We start from the raw sequence: 15,724 nt of genomic DNA, 5'->3' as shown, positions 1-15,724 counted from the left end.
AATTTTGATCAGTTGTACTCTCTTTTGCCTTGGTTCTGCCTCAAAAAGACAAAACCCTTCCCAACATGTGCAGAATGCAGGCCAGGTTCTGAGGGATGGTAGGCTCCACATTTTTGGGCTAGACACTAGTAAGAACATAATCCAGATGGCTTGACTGTCATCTCCCTTAGTTGTTGCCATGTAGGAATAGAGACTGATTGCACTCAAAATTTTCAAGAAATCTTGAATATAAAATCTGTTGGAGGGTGTTTAATATTTGTAAATTCTCTCTCTTTTCCATCTAAGGAGCTTCCATCTTACTATTTATGTATTTCTTTCTGGTTTTTAGTCATCTTTGTGGTCTCCAAGGAAGTTGTATCCTGTTTAAAGTAGCAAAAATCACATCTGAGCCAGTGAAATAAAATCAGTTAAGTGGGTACACTGGTGGTTTTGTTTTTCTTTTAATTCTACCTTTTGCCACTGGTTCAGTTTATTAATCTCTGTAGGTGCAGAGGAGCCTGGATTCTGGGTATTGCTCCCTTGAAAGGCCTTACAGTGAAAGACAGTTTACTGTCATAGTCTGCTTCCCTGATTATGCCAGTGTTCTTGAAAATATCTCATTGGTCACAAGGTGAGATAAGTGAGAATGAACTGTTTCAGAATTAATTAAAATTTCCAAATCCTAAGTGGATTTATGTAATAATGTTCATCTAATTAAAAATGGAAGACAAAGCATTATAGCTGTACCCTGTGGACAGTGGCTCCGCCCTCTCTTCTTGTCTCACAGTGGGACCACAGTGGAGGAAGGAGGTAAAATTCTCCTCAAGGAGGAAGTGTCCTGTTACAGGTCTCATGCAGTCAAGATCTGCTGCAAGATTTTTGGTGCTAAATCAGTTCATTTTTTTGTTACTAGCTTTGGTGATAGTTTTGAAAGATGGGTAGTAGCTAAAAGTTTGAAAGTCAGTGATGAAGAGGTTGATCTGCCAACTAATTAATTCATGACATTTGCTATCTATACATTATGAAAGGCAAAAAGATGCATGTAATATGTGTGTACCCAAGCTCGTTTTTGAATTATTTAGGGTTATTTTACCTGATCCTGTGGTGGCTAACCAGCCCTCCCTTGGACCATGGGCCCTTTTCTCTTCCTTTCTAGTAGACCTTAGGAGAATTGAAAGCGTCACATTTTAGAGCAGTCTCAGGGAGCTCACAGACACAGCTGGAATGAATTATGAGCCTCAGGGTGAAAGCACAGCCCACCAGTCCACAAGAGGAAAAACAAACAATCTGGATTAGGCCCTCTCCCCCCCTTTTTTTTTTCCCTTTACTCTACTTAAGAGCTTTATTAAACCATTTTGTTATTTTTTGACCAAATTTGTTTTGTTTTAATCATTAAGAAAACTTCTTTGTGTGACTATAATCTTTACTTGGTAAAAGAATATACTTCATGCTTTTTAAAGTAATTCTTTACAGATCTGTGATGCAACATGATTTGAATGAGTAATAAAAATCCACCCCTTTTGAAGGTACTCCTTATTTTTACCAAAATTTTAAGGCTCTGACCCAATTCCTTTGTTTATTGATTGTTAAGCCCCTAGATTCTGTACCAGACTTCCAGGAACTTCCTTCCTGTCCTGCCCATCCCATGCCACCTCACCTCATCTCAGACCTGGATTATACATGGACACTGGCCCAGAGAAGTCCTTTCCAAATCCTCTCCAGCCTCCTTTGCAGTCTAAATATCCCTCCAAACACCGTGTTGATCTCTTTGCTTCTATGTTCAGGGACCTTCCCTGGCTTCTCACTTTCCTGAGATAAAGTCAGTACTCTTAACCTAGTTAGGAAAGCCTTTCCTCATTCTGGCTACCCCACCTTCCCCCTATGGTTGTTCCACACTGGCCCTGGCTCATTATTTCCCATTGTCCTGCTCTCCCTCTCCAAAGCCTGTTCATCTGTTCAGGGACGGTTCAAGTACCTGCTTCTCAAAGCCTCCCTCTGGTACTGGGTAATTGGCAGGCAACCTATCCCATGCCTTGGCATCTGGTAGCTCCCACAACTTCCTCCTTGGTATCCTGCAAAGGACCCTAACATATTTATTGCATTAAAATATTGGTCCAGTATCTAATAAGAATCAGTTGAGAATGGTGCGATAACAGCATAGTGATAGGAAGCAGAGCCCGAAGAGAACAGTTTGATTTTAGGCTGTATTATGAAAGGGAGCAAGATCTGTAAAACAGAATTAATTTTGTTGGTGAGATTTCTGATTTTGTTTGGAAAAGGAACTTTTGTCCTAAATTTTGCTGAGTGAGATAAACATAGTTCCCTATTCTTTATTAGGTAATTGAGGAAGAGCAATAAATTTTAATTAACACTAGCAGTAGGATAACCCCCCTTATTTCCTATGTTCTTGTCAAGGTTACTAAATGAAATCTGACAGCCAGAAAATGAGTGTTTGTACCTGAGAACTGATTTACTTCTTACCCTGCATGCATTAAAAAGGAAGGGAATGTCCCCCATGAACAGTACTGACTGGCCACTTATTCTATTCAGAGTCTAACCTGGGACAGCAGCATGCCACATGTGACCTGTGCAAAATAGGTAGAAATTCTAGGTCATCCTACATGCCCTGTGTACAATATAAGGTTTAAATTGTTGCAACTAAAGTTAACCTGAAAGAATGATCCGAAATAAAGACATTTTTAAGACAAGTTTAAATAGCAGTAATGCCTAGAAGCAAATTGACTGAAGTGGTTGAGAAAATGAACAAAAGAAGAAAGGCAACCAAAGCAGCTGTGTCTTGGGAGGAAATTTTTGAAGAGATTCCTGTTCTGCTTATTGATTTGGAAGAAAAAAGAAAGAAAATGGGGAGGAAATAATGTATAAGTAATAAGTATGGAGGGATATGACAGTAACAGTTCTCCAGTTTCAAGGCACTCAGGAAGAAGTGCAGAAGAGAATTAAGAGCATGACCAGCAGATTCTGAGTGGTTGGAATAAGTGTAGGAGTAGGGTTCTTTAAAGGGAAAGCTGCTTTTATGTCGGGTTGACTGTGTTGTTTTGTGACAGATTGAAGAAATATAAACATAATGCACTTAACTCTGAAATTAACTGAACATTTCCTTGAATTTGCCTTTTTTCCTTATACTTAATAAAATGATGTCTCACTGCTATTCAGTTACCAAGGGAAAGTTTCATTTTTCACTAGATTGACTTCTGGAAATTTGAATGTTATCCATTCTGATTGTCTCAGCTTTATAATTGCTTTGCTGAATTGTTAGTTTAACTTCCTCATGTTAGTTGATACAGGGTTTACTCTTATAAGACCTGTGTTCTGTTTTATTATTACTTGAACGTTGTAGTCTCCTATGTAGTACATTCTAACATTCTGAGTGTTTCTGGGTTTTCCCTCATTCCTTCTTTTGCTGTTTTTCCATTTTCTGGTTTGTATAATGATTAATCATTAAAGTGTTTGTGTTTACAGGGTGGATGTGTGGACTCGACAAATCAAAGTCTGGCTCTACTGCTAATGACCCTTGGACAGCAGGATGTTTCCAAAGTTCTGCTAGGACCACTCTCTCCTTATACGTAAGTCGTTTTCTTTCAACTTCATTATTCTGTCCAGTTTAATTTTCTAATTGTAGAAATGATAGAAATGTTGCCCTGCGCATAGCCCATCATATGACCACCTGCTTAAATGAACTGGTAGTTGCTGCTCATGACCTGATTTTTTTTTTTTTTTTTTTACGTACAAGGATTGCTGCCTTCCTCTCCTTACCCACTTATTTCCATGTAACGGAAGTTACAAGATATTTATTGAGTAGTTCTTCTTTTGTCTGTGCTTTAGATTTTGCTTCAATTTTAGAGGTTAATTTCTGGTTCTATATAATTTGGATTTTGTTCTTAGTTTAAGTCCCTCAAATGGGCTGTCCTTCTCTCCAAAATGATAGGTATTAGCTTGCTAGAAATGATGAAGAAAGGCAGAGTTTATAGTAATATTACTAGACTAGTAGGGAAATTGTAGTGGGGAGTTTGGCAGTTGAATGCTAGCAGAAATTGACTGCTGAGGTAAGAAAACAAACAAAAAGAGAAGCTAGTCACAAGACTAATTATGAAGAGCACAGTACCAGAAGCATTTTCCATCAATAGTGAGATTGCTGAAAACATCCTATTGGAGTAATTGACTTCAATTGGCATACTCATGTGCTTATGTACTTCATGATGATTATATGTCCATCTGTGGGTGGTAAGTTGGGAGGGAGAATACTCAGCTAGATATGAGACTGAACTGTCCTTTTTCGGTTATCATGGTACCGATGCTGTATATCTGAAAGGTACAGTACTGTGATAACTGAAGAATGGTGGTGCCATCACGTTGAGAAAAGGGCAAGAACTATGACAGGGCAGTGCAGCAGTGAGTCCTAGCTTTGGGAGCATGACAGCCAAGGAACTGAGATTCTTTTGGAGGCTTTATTTTATTTTTATTTTTTGGGTTAGTGATGGAAGGTCTTTTTGGATCAAGAAAATAGAGTGCATTCTGTTAGCAGTGGGGGATGACTAACAAAAGGGAACTGGTGAGCAGCACGTTATCTCCTGATAACTTGTGTAAAGTATTTCATGGGACAGGAAACCTGAAATTGAGTAATCCTAAACGACATGCTAACACCAGTAGTCAACATTGCTAAAATAGACATGGTGAAGCATTGAAGAGGAGGTGAAGGCTGGGAATATAGCACCCTAAATGCAGATATTCACTTTTCATCAAAATTTTGCTAGAAGTGGTACATAGCTGTGTGACTGCCCCAAGCCCAATCCACTTTTTAGATAGCGTCTTTGCTGCTTTCCCAGGCTCTGCTTCAGGGGCAGCAGAAGGCCTCACAGCTTACACAGCAAAGAGTTTTTGTCCCAAAATGCATGTGGTCCTTGTGCATGGGTTTTGGCAGAACATTATGTGAAAATGGAATATATGTTTTTATTTATTTTTTTTTCTAAAAAAAATTGTTTTTTTCCTTTTGGAGATTTTTTTCAGTTTGGCTCCAGAGAAGAAACAATCTTTTTAAGACTATTGGAGATGGCCAGGATGTGACTAGACATTTTTAAAGGTTCCTGCATCCTTCTCAGCACATCCTTCACCAAACATTAATTGCAGTGTCTTGTCTTCCAGAAACCTTGCCTAAATTACTGCATGCTCAGGAAGACAGTGGTCTGCTCTGAAAGGAGTATGACAGATTGTAAGATTATGTGTTTTGAGACCTGGCCTGTGACTTGGACACATTCTTCTTCCTCTGCTTTACCTGCCTCCCAGGGATTCATGCAGAGGGCTCTGTTTTGGGATAGGAACGGCAGCCTCTCTTCTTTTTGATAAGCTAGTACAGAGAGGGAATAGAGAATTTATTTTCAAGAAAGCTCTGTTTGTATTTGGATACTTTTTGCTCTTAATTACTGTGGAAGGCTCCAGTGGCCCATAGTGATGAATGGTAAAGGTAGAACCTTATTGGCATAGTCAACATCTTACTTATGAGGACAGTCAAGGGTAAAATGGGGCAGAGCCCATTTTCAGTACCAATAGGGGAATCCATTGTCAGTACCATCATGGTAGAGGGAACAGTTTATTCTAGTTGGAGTCAAGAGTTTTGGAGACCAAAGTATCTCTCTCATTCATTCATTTTTCTCTTTTGCAGTACTGGAGGTTGAACTCAGGGGTGCTTTTCCACTGGGCCACATGCCCAGCCTTTTTATTTTTAATTTTGAGACAGAGTCTCCCCCAAGTTACCCAGGCCGGCCTTGAACTTGACTGTGCCTTCTGAGTAGCTGGGATTACAGGTGTTCCCTAGTTCACATAGATTTTTATGTTCAGTTAAAGTTATAGAAGTCAGTTTGGGGAAACCTCACAATTCTAAAGAAAACCAAAGCAACATCTTCATTGGTTTAAAAAATGTATTTCTTCTGGCAGTTTGCATATATTTTGCTTTGTTTAAGTAGTTTTTTTAAATGTCTATTTACAGAACACTGGGATTAAGAAGGGTATTTTTTCTTTCAGTGCTACTTTTCAGTCCCTTCCTGGAAAGTAAGATATCTGTATCCCTCCTGTTTTCTTTTCTCACTCTCTTGCTCTGGGAGGTTGCTGTTGATAGTTTTATTGTACTAGTCCAAAAAGTAAGTCTACATATGAAATTCTCAAGGAAGGCAAGAGAGATTATTTTTCATCAGAGTAAAATAGTACTGGATTACACACTGGTATATGGAGAATCTATTTGTGTTAAATTTGTTGTTGTTGTAGGTTTTTGTTTTTTAAAATGTAGTTTAAAATTGGTGACACTGGTTCTACTCTTGTACTTAAAAAGCTTCATTTTATAGTTTAGGGGAGGATTTATACTTAATTTAAAAGTTGGATTAGCAGCAAGAAAAATACATACCAATAAACATCTTAATTAGTACTTTTAGAAATTGTGACAGGTGACTGAGGTTACCAGTCACCTGTGAATGCCTATGCCAGGCCTTGGAGTCCAGCCACAAGTTCTGGATTTGCCACAGAGTGTTTGGGGGACCATTGGTGTGGTGTTCAGCATCTATAAGCCAGGCTCTGTAGATAAGATGAATGGTTCTGAAATCCTGGGCTCATGGAAAGGGAGTGAGGCCTAAGTGAGGTCAGGTAGCTAGTGCTCCTGGCAACATTCCTGAGGAGATAGTCAGTTCTATTACCAAGGTTCCTGCTTGGACACCTCCTCGCCCTACCCTAGTCCATTCTCCTAGTCAGATCACTTTGAACACTAGGAGGTAAACTTGCTTTGGGCAATCCCAGGACTGAAGTCAGCAGCAAATTGTCTACTCATCTACCTGCAAATCTATATCCATTGATTTTTAAACATGAATAACTTCCTGTAGTCCTCTTACTAAGCAAATTATGTGTATCTTATTTACTATTCCCACGAATTCTGAAAAGTAGAGGTTTATTTAAAAAACAAACAAACCAAAAAAAAAAAAAAAAAAAACACAACAACAACAACAAAAAAAACAGCGCTTACTGTGAGCCAGATACTGTTTTGTTTCTTTTTTCTTTGTGGTGCTGGGGATTGAACCCAGGGTTGTGCATTGTAGAGAAACACTGTACCACTTAAATCCCCAGCCTTCAAATAATGTTTTACTCAGTTCTCAGCATAATCCTATGGGGGTGGGTTAAAACAACAACAACAACAATAGGTACTACTACTATATGCATCATTTTACAAGTGATGGGATTGAGGCACACAGAGGTCATGTCATGTGCCAGGATCACACAGACAGGAAGTGGGGTTCAGATCAGAACAGCTCTATCTGGAGTTCCTGTTTCCTTTAATCACTGTGCTCTTATGTAAGAGCTGGGATTCTCTCCATTATTGGATTCCCAGCTCTTTGCCTGAGGCAGGGTGCCTTGAGAGTCTTCCTTTCAAACTCTGCTGTAAAACTATATCCTATCTTTAGTTGGAAGTCTAAAATAGATCATGCCACTTAGTTTTTTTCTTAACTCTGACAAATAGCTTCTTCCCATTACTTTTGGAAGTGCTAGGGAGCTCCAGCCCCTCATCATTTTTAAACTGTTGCGATCAGGCTGCTTGACCCGCCCAGAACGAAGCACAGCAAATGAAGATCAACAGATTGACAAGCTTCACTGTTCCTGGGTGCTCACACAACACCCTTTCCCTTACATTTATGAAGTGCTTTACAAATGTTGTGACGCTCTATCACCTTTGTTAATGTTTGAGCCTCAGAACATATTTGGCATGTAGTAAAAAACAAGTAATGCCCTTACTTTTCAGATGAAAAAGGAGACATCGTGGCCTGATCCTGGCCAAACTCTGCTTGGAACTGTGAGTCTCGACAATGCAGCTGCCTTGTTCTGTTACCTGAAGTAATAATTTTATTCTTGGAGTTGATGTTAGATAAGCTTCAGAAACACTGTTATCGGCAGAAAAAAACACCACCAATATATTTAAAAGCTGCCATGTAATGACTACAGCAGATTTCTTTTCCTACTCCCAGTTCTTTCTCCTTAACCTCTTGAATAATGCCTTACATACCTGTGTTGTGGCTAACCCCAACTCTTGTCTGTCCTATATCCAAGTATCATGGAAACTGAGTGGTTTAGTGGAGCAAGAGGCAGGGCCTTCTGTAATGGTTTGTGTCTGTGGAACTGCCAAAGAAAAAGCTGAGCCCATGATTGCTTTCCCTTCGATAACATGCTTCAGAAGGGGTCCTGGTAAGAGGGGTTGTTTCTAAGGGGCAGGACCTGGCAAGTCTTGGGTAATTGGGATTCAGTGGGCTAATGGCCATGAATCTGATGGCCCTTGCCTGTTGACCAGCAGTGGTAATGGCAATGGGAACAACCCACATTTTGAAAATATGTGAAAATTTATGTCTGTGCTCCAGAATTCTCTAAAATCTGCTTGTTAGATGGATTGGAGATTTGCATAGAAAAGTTCATTTTTTATTTTCTGAAAATAAATCACCTCTGAAAAAAATAAAGCCTCTTTCCAGACATAGTTCTCCGAGTCAGGAGTAAAATCCTTCACCCAGGAGTTTCATAGAGTTCCAGTTGCCTAAAATGGCTCTATTGAAAGGCTACCAGCTGCACTGTGCTGGTGGTCATCAGTTGAAGGGCAGTGTTGCCCACAGTGTGTTGTAGGTCCCTTTGTCCTGCCATGTGGTTGTACCTACGAAGTGTGAGTCTGCAGTATGCGCTGTGAGAGCAAAGGAAAAAGAAGTGTTGTGAATGGGGAGGCAGCCTGGGGCTGTGGAGAAGGGTTTGGGAGCAGCACCAGTTCAGGCTTTGTTCATCTGCATGCAGGTCTGGGTGAGTTTGTTCTTCTCTTGGTTTCCATTTTCCTAAAAAGGCTGTTTGTTGGAATTACCATCATCCCTGGTCATTTCTCAGCTTCTAAGAATTTTTGCTATTTAATATTCCAGCTACTGGAGACTTAAGGAAAATGGATTGGAGATGGGGGGAAAGACATTCTGAAATGTACCTTAATCCAGTTTCTTCTACAGCCTTCTTTGGACAGGCAGAGAGGTTGGCAGAACATTATGTAAAAAGTCAAACCGACTTTGCTTTCTCTAACTGTTCCAAAGGCTACAAATACCCCAGAGCTGTAAATACATAGTCCTGCATACCCAAACCTGTTTCTCCCATCCTCCTCCAAGAGATCAAGCAAGCTGAGGCCCCTCAGGAGTTCTGCCAGCTGGGGAGGTGTCTGGCTTTTCAAGCACAGTTAAATGATTCAGAGTGAAGTAGGCTGGGTAAGGCTCTGGGAGCAGAGAGAGCCCCGGGCCTATGTTAGTCCACAGCAGCAGTGAAAGAGAGAACAAGCTGTTTTCTCCTTAGAATACAGATGAGTGGGTGAGACGGCTGGCTTTTTCTGTGTTGCTGCCAGCTGGAAGCTTGGCCCACAGATGTGGCCTGTTTATGTATGGGTTTGATGTGTTTGTTTTCTTTTCTTTTTCCCTAGGACAGGGTGAGGGAGGTGATGGGATGAATGGAGAGAGGGAAGAAATTTCAATTGGTTAGGAAGACAGAAAAGCCAGCAGGGGGAGAACTGGTTTCCTTTAGTTGCCAAAAATGTTGGAAGTCATTTCTCAAAATCACCCATAACTCCTAAATTCTATTCAGTGCCTTTTTATTGAGGACTTAGATAGTGCCTAGCAGCTATAATGGATTCCATCTATAGAGTAGGTCATTGATGCTTTTATATAATTTACAAAGGGAGAGGGGACAGTTATGGACAGAACTGTATGTAAGCATTTAATTAGACACCAGAAACAGAATGCTGGGGAAACCCCAGAGGGGAGGGGAAATCCCGTAGGGTAGGCATTGTTGACTAAGGAATGCTTCATAGGAAGAGTTGATGCTATTTTAAAGATGAAGGTGAGGCTGTACATTCCTGGGTGGAAGGGAATGAAAAGAAGTGGAGCGCTTTCTGTGGGCTTGTACACTCACCTGAGCTCTGGTGTTCCAGGGTAGTTGCTGGTTTGTCCCTTTGCCCCGACACACTGGTCATTTTCAGCCAGACAGGATGTTCTTTCCTCCTTGTTGCCTTTTGTTTCCTTTGACTAGATCAGAGGCACAGAGAGGGAGGAAAAATAATTGCAGTAGACTTATATTTAGTTTGGTATAGACTGAGTAGGGTTGAAAACCAGAATCAGTATTTTTTTTTTACTTCATAAATATGTATTTATTTATTAAATTTTTTTTCATTTATTCTATGTGGTGCTGAGGATCGAACCCAGTGCCTCACATGTGCTATGCAAGCTCTCTACCACTGAGCCACAACCCCAGCCTGATATGTATTTATTTATTAACAACTTTTTTGAAATATACATACAATGCAGTTTACACTTAAAGTGTATAATTTAATAGTTTTTTTTTTTTTTAAAGCAGATTCAGAGTTGTGTAACCACAGCTTAAATTTAGGACATTTTCATCACCCCCAGAAGAAAAACCATGTGCCCAATTGTGGTCACTTGTCAACCTTACACTCTTCCCAACCCCAGGCAGTCACTAATCTACTTTCTGCCTTTGTAATAGATTTGCCTGTTGTGGTCGTTGTATATAAATAGAACCATACAGTATGTGGTCCTTTTTGATTGGCTTTTTTTGCTTAACATACTTTCACGTTCATCCATGTTGAGCATGTGTTAGTACTCTGTTTCTTTTTATGGCTGAATAATATTCCATTTTATTTTATTTAAAATAAATCATTTAAACATTTTATTGAAATAAAAAAACATTTTTATCTGAATAAAAACATTTAAATAAAATTTTTAAAATATGAATAATAGTCACACTTTATTTTTCTATTGATCAACTGATGAGCTTTTGGGTTGTTTCTACTTTTTGATTGTTGTAACTAATGCTGTTATAAATGTTTGTGTATGAGTTTTTGTTTTTCCCTAGGACAAAGTGGGGGAGGTGGTGGGTTTGTTTTCATTGCTCTTGGGTACATACCTCAGAGGGAAATTATTATGTCATATGGTAGCCTTTTGTTTAACATTTGAAAGAACAACCAGTTTGTTTGCATGGCAGCTGTACCATTTTACATTCCTACAAGCATTGTGTGAGGATTCTAATTTCTTTACTTCCTCACCCACATTATTGTTATTGTCTGGCTTTAGTGTACCCGTCCTGTTTGGTATGAAGTAGTATCTCATAGTGGATTTTTTTTTGTGGAGGGGTGGGGGGGGGAGGGTGGGGGGGGGAGGGTGGGGGGGAGGGTGGGGGGGGAGGGTGGGGGGGTGGTCCTGGGGATTAAACTCTGGGGCATTTGACCACTGAGCCACATCCCTAGCCCTATTTTGTATTTTATTTAGACATAGGGTCTCATTGAGTTGCTTAGTGCCTTGCTTTTGCTGAGACTGGGTTTGAACTTGCGATTCTTCTGCCCTAGCCTCCTGAGCCTATGGGATTAGAGGTGTGTACCACTGAACCCAGCTTATAATGGTTTTGATTTCATTTCTCTAATGACAAATGATATTAAGTATCTTTTCATATGTTTACTAGCTATTTGTATGTCTTTTTAAAGAAAATATCTATTTAGATCTCTTGTCCATCTTTTAGTTTTTAATTTTTTATTTTTTTAACAAAATTACTATTGAGGTGAAAAAGATTTTGAATATTCTGGGTACCAGATCCTATCAGACATATGGTTTGCAGATATTTTCTTTCATCCTGTAGGTTGTTTTTCTACTTTCTTGATATTGTCTTTTGGTGCACAGAAGATTTTAATTTCAGTGAAATTCATTTCATCTATTTTTTTCTCTTATTGTTGTGCTTTTGGTGTCATACTTAAGAAACTGTTGCCTAGCAAAAAGTAATGAAGGGGGGCTGGTGTTGTGGCTCAGTGGTAGAGTGCTTGCCTAGCATGGTGAGGCACTGGGTTCGAGTCTCAGCATCACATATGAATAAATAAAAATAAATTCCATTGACAACTAAAAACTTATTTAAAAAAAAAAGTAATAAAGGGGCTTGGGTTGTGGTTCAACAGTAGCGTGCTCGTGTAGCACGTGTGAGGCACTGTGTTTGATACTCAGCACCACCAAATAAGTAAATGTCCAACTACAACTAAAAATATACTAAAAAAAATTTTTTTTAAATAATGAAGATTTATTCCCCCCCCCCCTTTTGGTAAGTTTTATCTTTTTAGCAATTACAGCTTGGTCTTTGATCCATTTGAGTTAATTTTTCTGTGAAATGAGAAAGGGTCAACTTCATTCTTTTGCTTGTGGGTATCTGGTTGTTTCCATAGCATTTTTGAAGAGATCATTCTTTCCCAATTGAATTATCAAATTGCCCTTAAATATGTATTTTTTTCTTGACTCTATTACACTGGTCTACATGTCTAGGATCAGCATTTTTATAGCCCCCGAAGTGATTCCATGTACAGTGAAGGTTGAGAATTATCTGGATGGGACATGGAGTTTGGGTAGTTTGATAGGAAGGCAGCATAGTACAGGTTTTCTGTAATATTCATTAAAGAAGCTAATGCCACTATTCTTCCCCAAACCAGTGTTTCCCAAACTTGCCTGATAAGAATTGCCAGGCATGCTTACTAATAATAGCTTTCTTGGTAGGAAGGTGGGGAAGGCAAGTTTTTGCCTGTTTGTGACTCAGGGCTCTTCCACATGGACACCTGCTCCCTTTTGATTGCAAGTTGATCAGAACACAGGTTTAGTGACCTCTCCAGGTGAGTCTTATAGTCAGGCTCAATGAGGTAGTGGTGAGTCTGCAGCATCACCTCATAAAGGGCATCCCTTTAGAGGCCTGTTTGCCCACACTGCCTACAGAATTGCCATTCCCAAAGTCATCTTGGGATGCTGTTAACACTCTGTGTTAAGTGAGATTATAAGAAACAACCTCCTGAATCTTATTTGCCATGTTTACTGTGAACTTTTCCATGACCATATTATTAAATTTTGCCTTCTGTCAAATATGCATAAATACAGTTAGACCAATATCTTCCCCATCTGTGTTGTTTGCTTTATTTAAATTACCACTGTACTTTTCAAAAATATTGAATTTATTTATCTTGTCTGTACTATTAGATCAAAATCTTCATGAGGGAAGAATTTTTATTTTCATCTTTTCAGGTGGCCACGACCTTCCCTAGCACCAAGAACAATGCCTGCATGTAGTAGTACGCACTCAATATTTGTTGAGTAAACAGAGGGGAATTATTGGGGAATGAAGGGAGAACTTATCTAAAAACACCAGAAAGAATCATTTTGCTTGTCTTTCACATCACGATGCTGTGAATCATTGAATTACATGTTTCTGTCTGCATGGACCACTCAGAATTATCACCATATGTTCACACTCTGTAGGACTAAATGGTTTATTTGTTGTGGATGTCATGGATTAACTTTTGTTTTTTCAATTAAACTTGTTTTGTGTGCATCTCTGTAAGCTAAATCCTTTTTGGAAATTAGTAGGCTATAAGTAAATACTGCTTGATTAGAAACTCTTAATTTCAATCTTTGTATTTGGTCTGAAAATTAAAAATTTGAATTCTAGGTATGGGGAGGGAGAGGAGAAATTTAAAAAAATAAATCCCTTTTTTGTTTGTTTGTTTTTAGGATAGAATTTTTACGGCACTTGAAGAGCTTTTTCCAGATTATGTTTAAAATTGAAACCAAGCCGTGTGGTGAAGAACTTAAAGGTGGGGATAAAGTGCTGATGACCTGTGTGGGCATTGGCTTCTCCAACCTTAGCAAGACTCTCAAGTGATACTGTCACAAGATAAAGCCCCATTGCCTACAGAAGCTGCCAAAGACACCAAAGGGACCAAGTCCACATGTATTGATCCAGAGCAGGATAGCCACTTATATTAAGGATTTCCTACTAAAATATCAATATGCAAATAAAAGGCATCTCTCTGCTGTGTGGATTCCAGTTATTTCTTCAGTGGCATTGACATTCCTTGGAGGCCTGGTCGAAGTACATGTTCCCTGGCTGACCTAGAGGAACAGTGTCCTCAAGACATGATCACGCTTCTAAATCAGTATCACAGAAGCATTCTGTACTTTTTCAGCTCACACTCATGGACTTCTGGGCTGCAGCTATCTTCCAGACCTGTGGAATCTGTTTCCTTTCTTTCTGCAAGGACTCACCTCTTTGACCATGGTATCTATTGTAGGGATTAAATGCAACAATGTGTGTGGGAACTCTTTATGTGTCCTGCAGTGCCATGCAAATGTCTGAAGTTGGTATAGTAGACCATTTTATCTCTTGTCTTCTGACTGGATTGCTATCATGAACATATGCTTTTTCTCATCTGGTTCATGGTGTGTATGAGGAATGGGTAGCTGGGGTGTTGGGGTTGAGCAGTTATTGGGTGTTTTGGATGTCTTCCATATACCAAGTGTGCCATACTATATTTTATTCTTATAACAGCCCTATGATATAAATTTTATTATCTCCAGAAGAAAATTCAAAATGTGTGTTTTGTTCCTTTGGTATTTATAATGTAAAAACGTAAGATCTCCTTCCCAGTGTTGTAATTGGTTCAGTGAATATCAAACCTTTGGTGAAATGCAGTGAAAGAATCACCAAAAAAAAAAAAAAAAAAGTAAGATCTCCTGATTTAAAGGTCTAAGTATAATGAAGTCAGCATCTGGGATTTTACCTGTGCATAAGCTGATAAGGTTGATTACTGTTTCATGGATGCTAGAAGAAGACATGAAAGTCCTGGGTCAGAAACAGAGAACTGTTAGACTCAGCACAGAAAGCAGCATGAACTTCTTTTTTATATTGATAGCACCTATCTCACAAGTCCCACAGTGGACATGAAGGGGCCCGTCTAAATGCAGTGCATAATTTGGAAACTCCACCTCTTTTTTTTTAGCAAGACTGTTCTTTTTTCTACCTGGAGACATTACTTTATCTCTCAAGAATATTTGCTGCAAACACAGTTCTAAGAACGGATTTGATAAAGGCTTCCCAGTAACCATGTGCAGAAATACTCAGGACCCATGTAGATTCTCCCTGCCAACAAATAGATTTCATATTTTGGTATGTATGGAGTTGTGGTTGGTAGCAGGGGAAGGATCTAATGATATTCTCCACCTGGGTGGGCTTTGCAGAAAGGAATAGTCTTTGCCTTACCAATGTTTCTTGGTACCATTTTTTTTTTTTTAAAGCTTTTTTGTTAGTGAAAAAGGCCAATGAAAGGCTGTGTTCTGGTGAGCATGGGATGTGGGAGATGTGGAGATGGAGAGCTAAGCTTGGGGAAGGCCTGGCCATATGAGCTGAGGCACTCTACTGAAAACTTTAAATGTTGTATTGGTGTTCTGTTGGTGCATAACAAATGAACTCAGACTTAGCAGCTTATAGTGATGTCCATTTGTCATCTCATAGTTCTATAGGGTGGAAATCTGGGTAGGTTTTGTTGAATTTTCTATATAGGGTCTCACAAAGCTGATGTGAGAATGTCAGCTGGATCAGACTCTCATTTGAAGACTCCAGGAAAGAATGTGCTTTGAGCTCATTGAGATTGTTGACAATTTAGGATATATGCTTAAATCTCTACTTCCTTGCTGGCTGGCTGCTGAATATAATTCTCAGCATATAGAAACTCCTCACATTTCTATTTACTTGACTGTCTTCATCTTCAAGCCAGCATTGGTGAACTGAATCCTATATATTGGTTTTTTTTTTTTTTTAAGCTCATTTTATATTATTTTGAAACAGGATCTCCTGCCTGAGTCACTGAGATTATAGGCAT

General features: G+C 39.2%; 1 protein-coding gene across 3 annotated transcripts in view; it reads left to right on the top strand.

The window, feature by feature from the left end:
* Rcl1 (RNA terminal phosphate cyclase like 1) overlaps nucleotides 1-14,422 on the top strand; it is a 65,838-nt gene extending 51,416 nt beyond the window's left edge. For 2 of the 3 annotated variants that reach the window (XM_076846004.2, XM_076846006.2), the window contains 2 exons: nucleotides 3,460-3,563; nucleotides 13,578-14,422. In XM_076846004.2, coding sequence (XP_076702119.1) covers nucleotides 3,460-3,563; nucleotides 13,578-13,728 — 255 coding nt within the window. In that variant the 3' untranslated portion in view covers nucleotides 13,729-14,422. Of the gene's footprint in view, nucleotides 1-3,459; nucleotides 3,564-7,771; nucleotides 7,823-13,577 lie in introns of all 3 variants that reach the window. The other variant, XM_076846005.2, reaches the window with a different exon arrangement.
* Nucleotides 14,423-15,724: the final 1,302 nt, after the last annotated feature.

Source organism: Callospermophilus lateralis, chromosome 2 (assembly GCF_048772815.1).
Source record: "Callospermophilus lateralis isolate mCalLat2 chromosome 2, mCalLat2.hap1, whole genome shotgun sequence".
NCBI classification, from domain to species: Eukaryota; Metazoa; Chordata; class Mammalia; order Rodentia; family Sciuridae; genus Callospermophilus; species Callospermophilus lateralis.
This window is presented reverse-complemented; position numbering and strand designations above follow the sequence as displayed.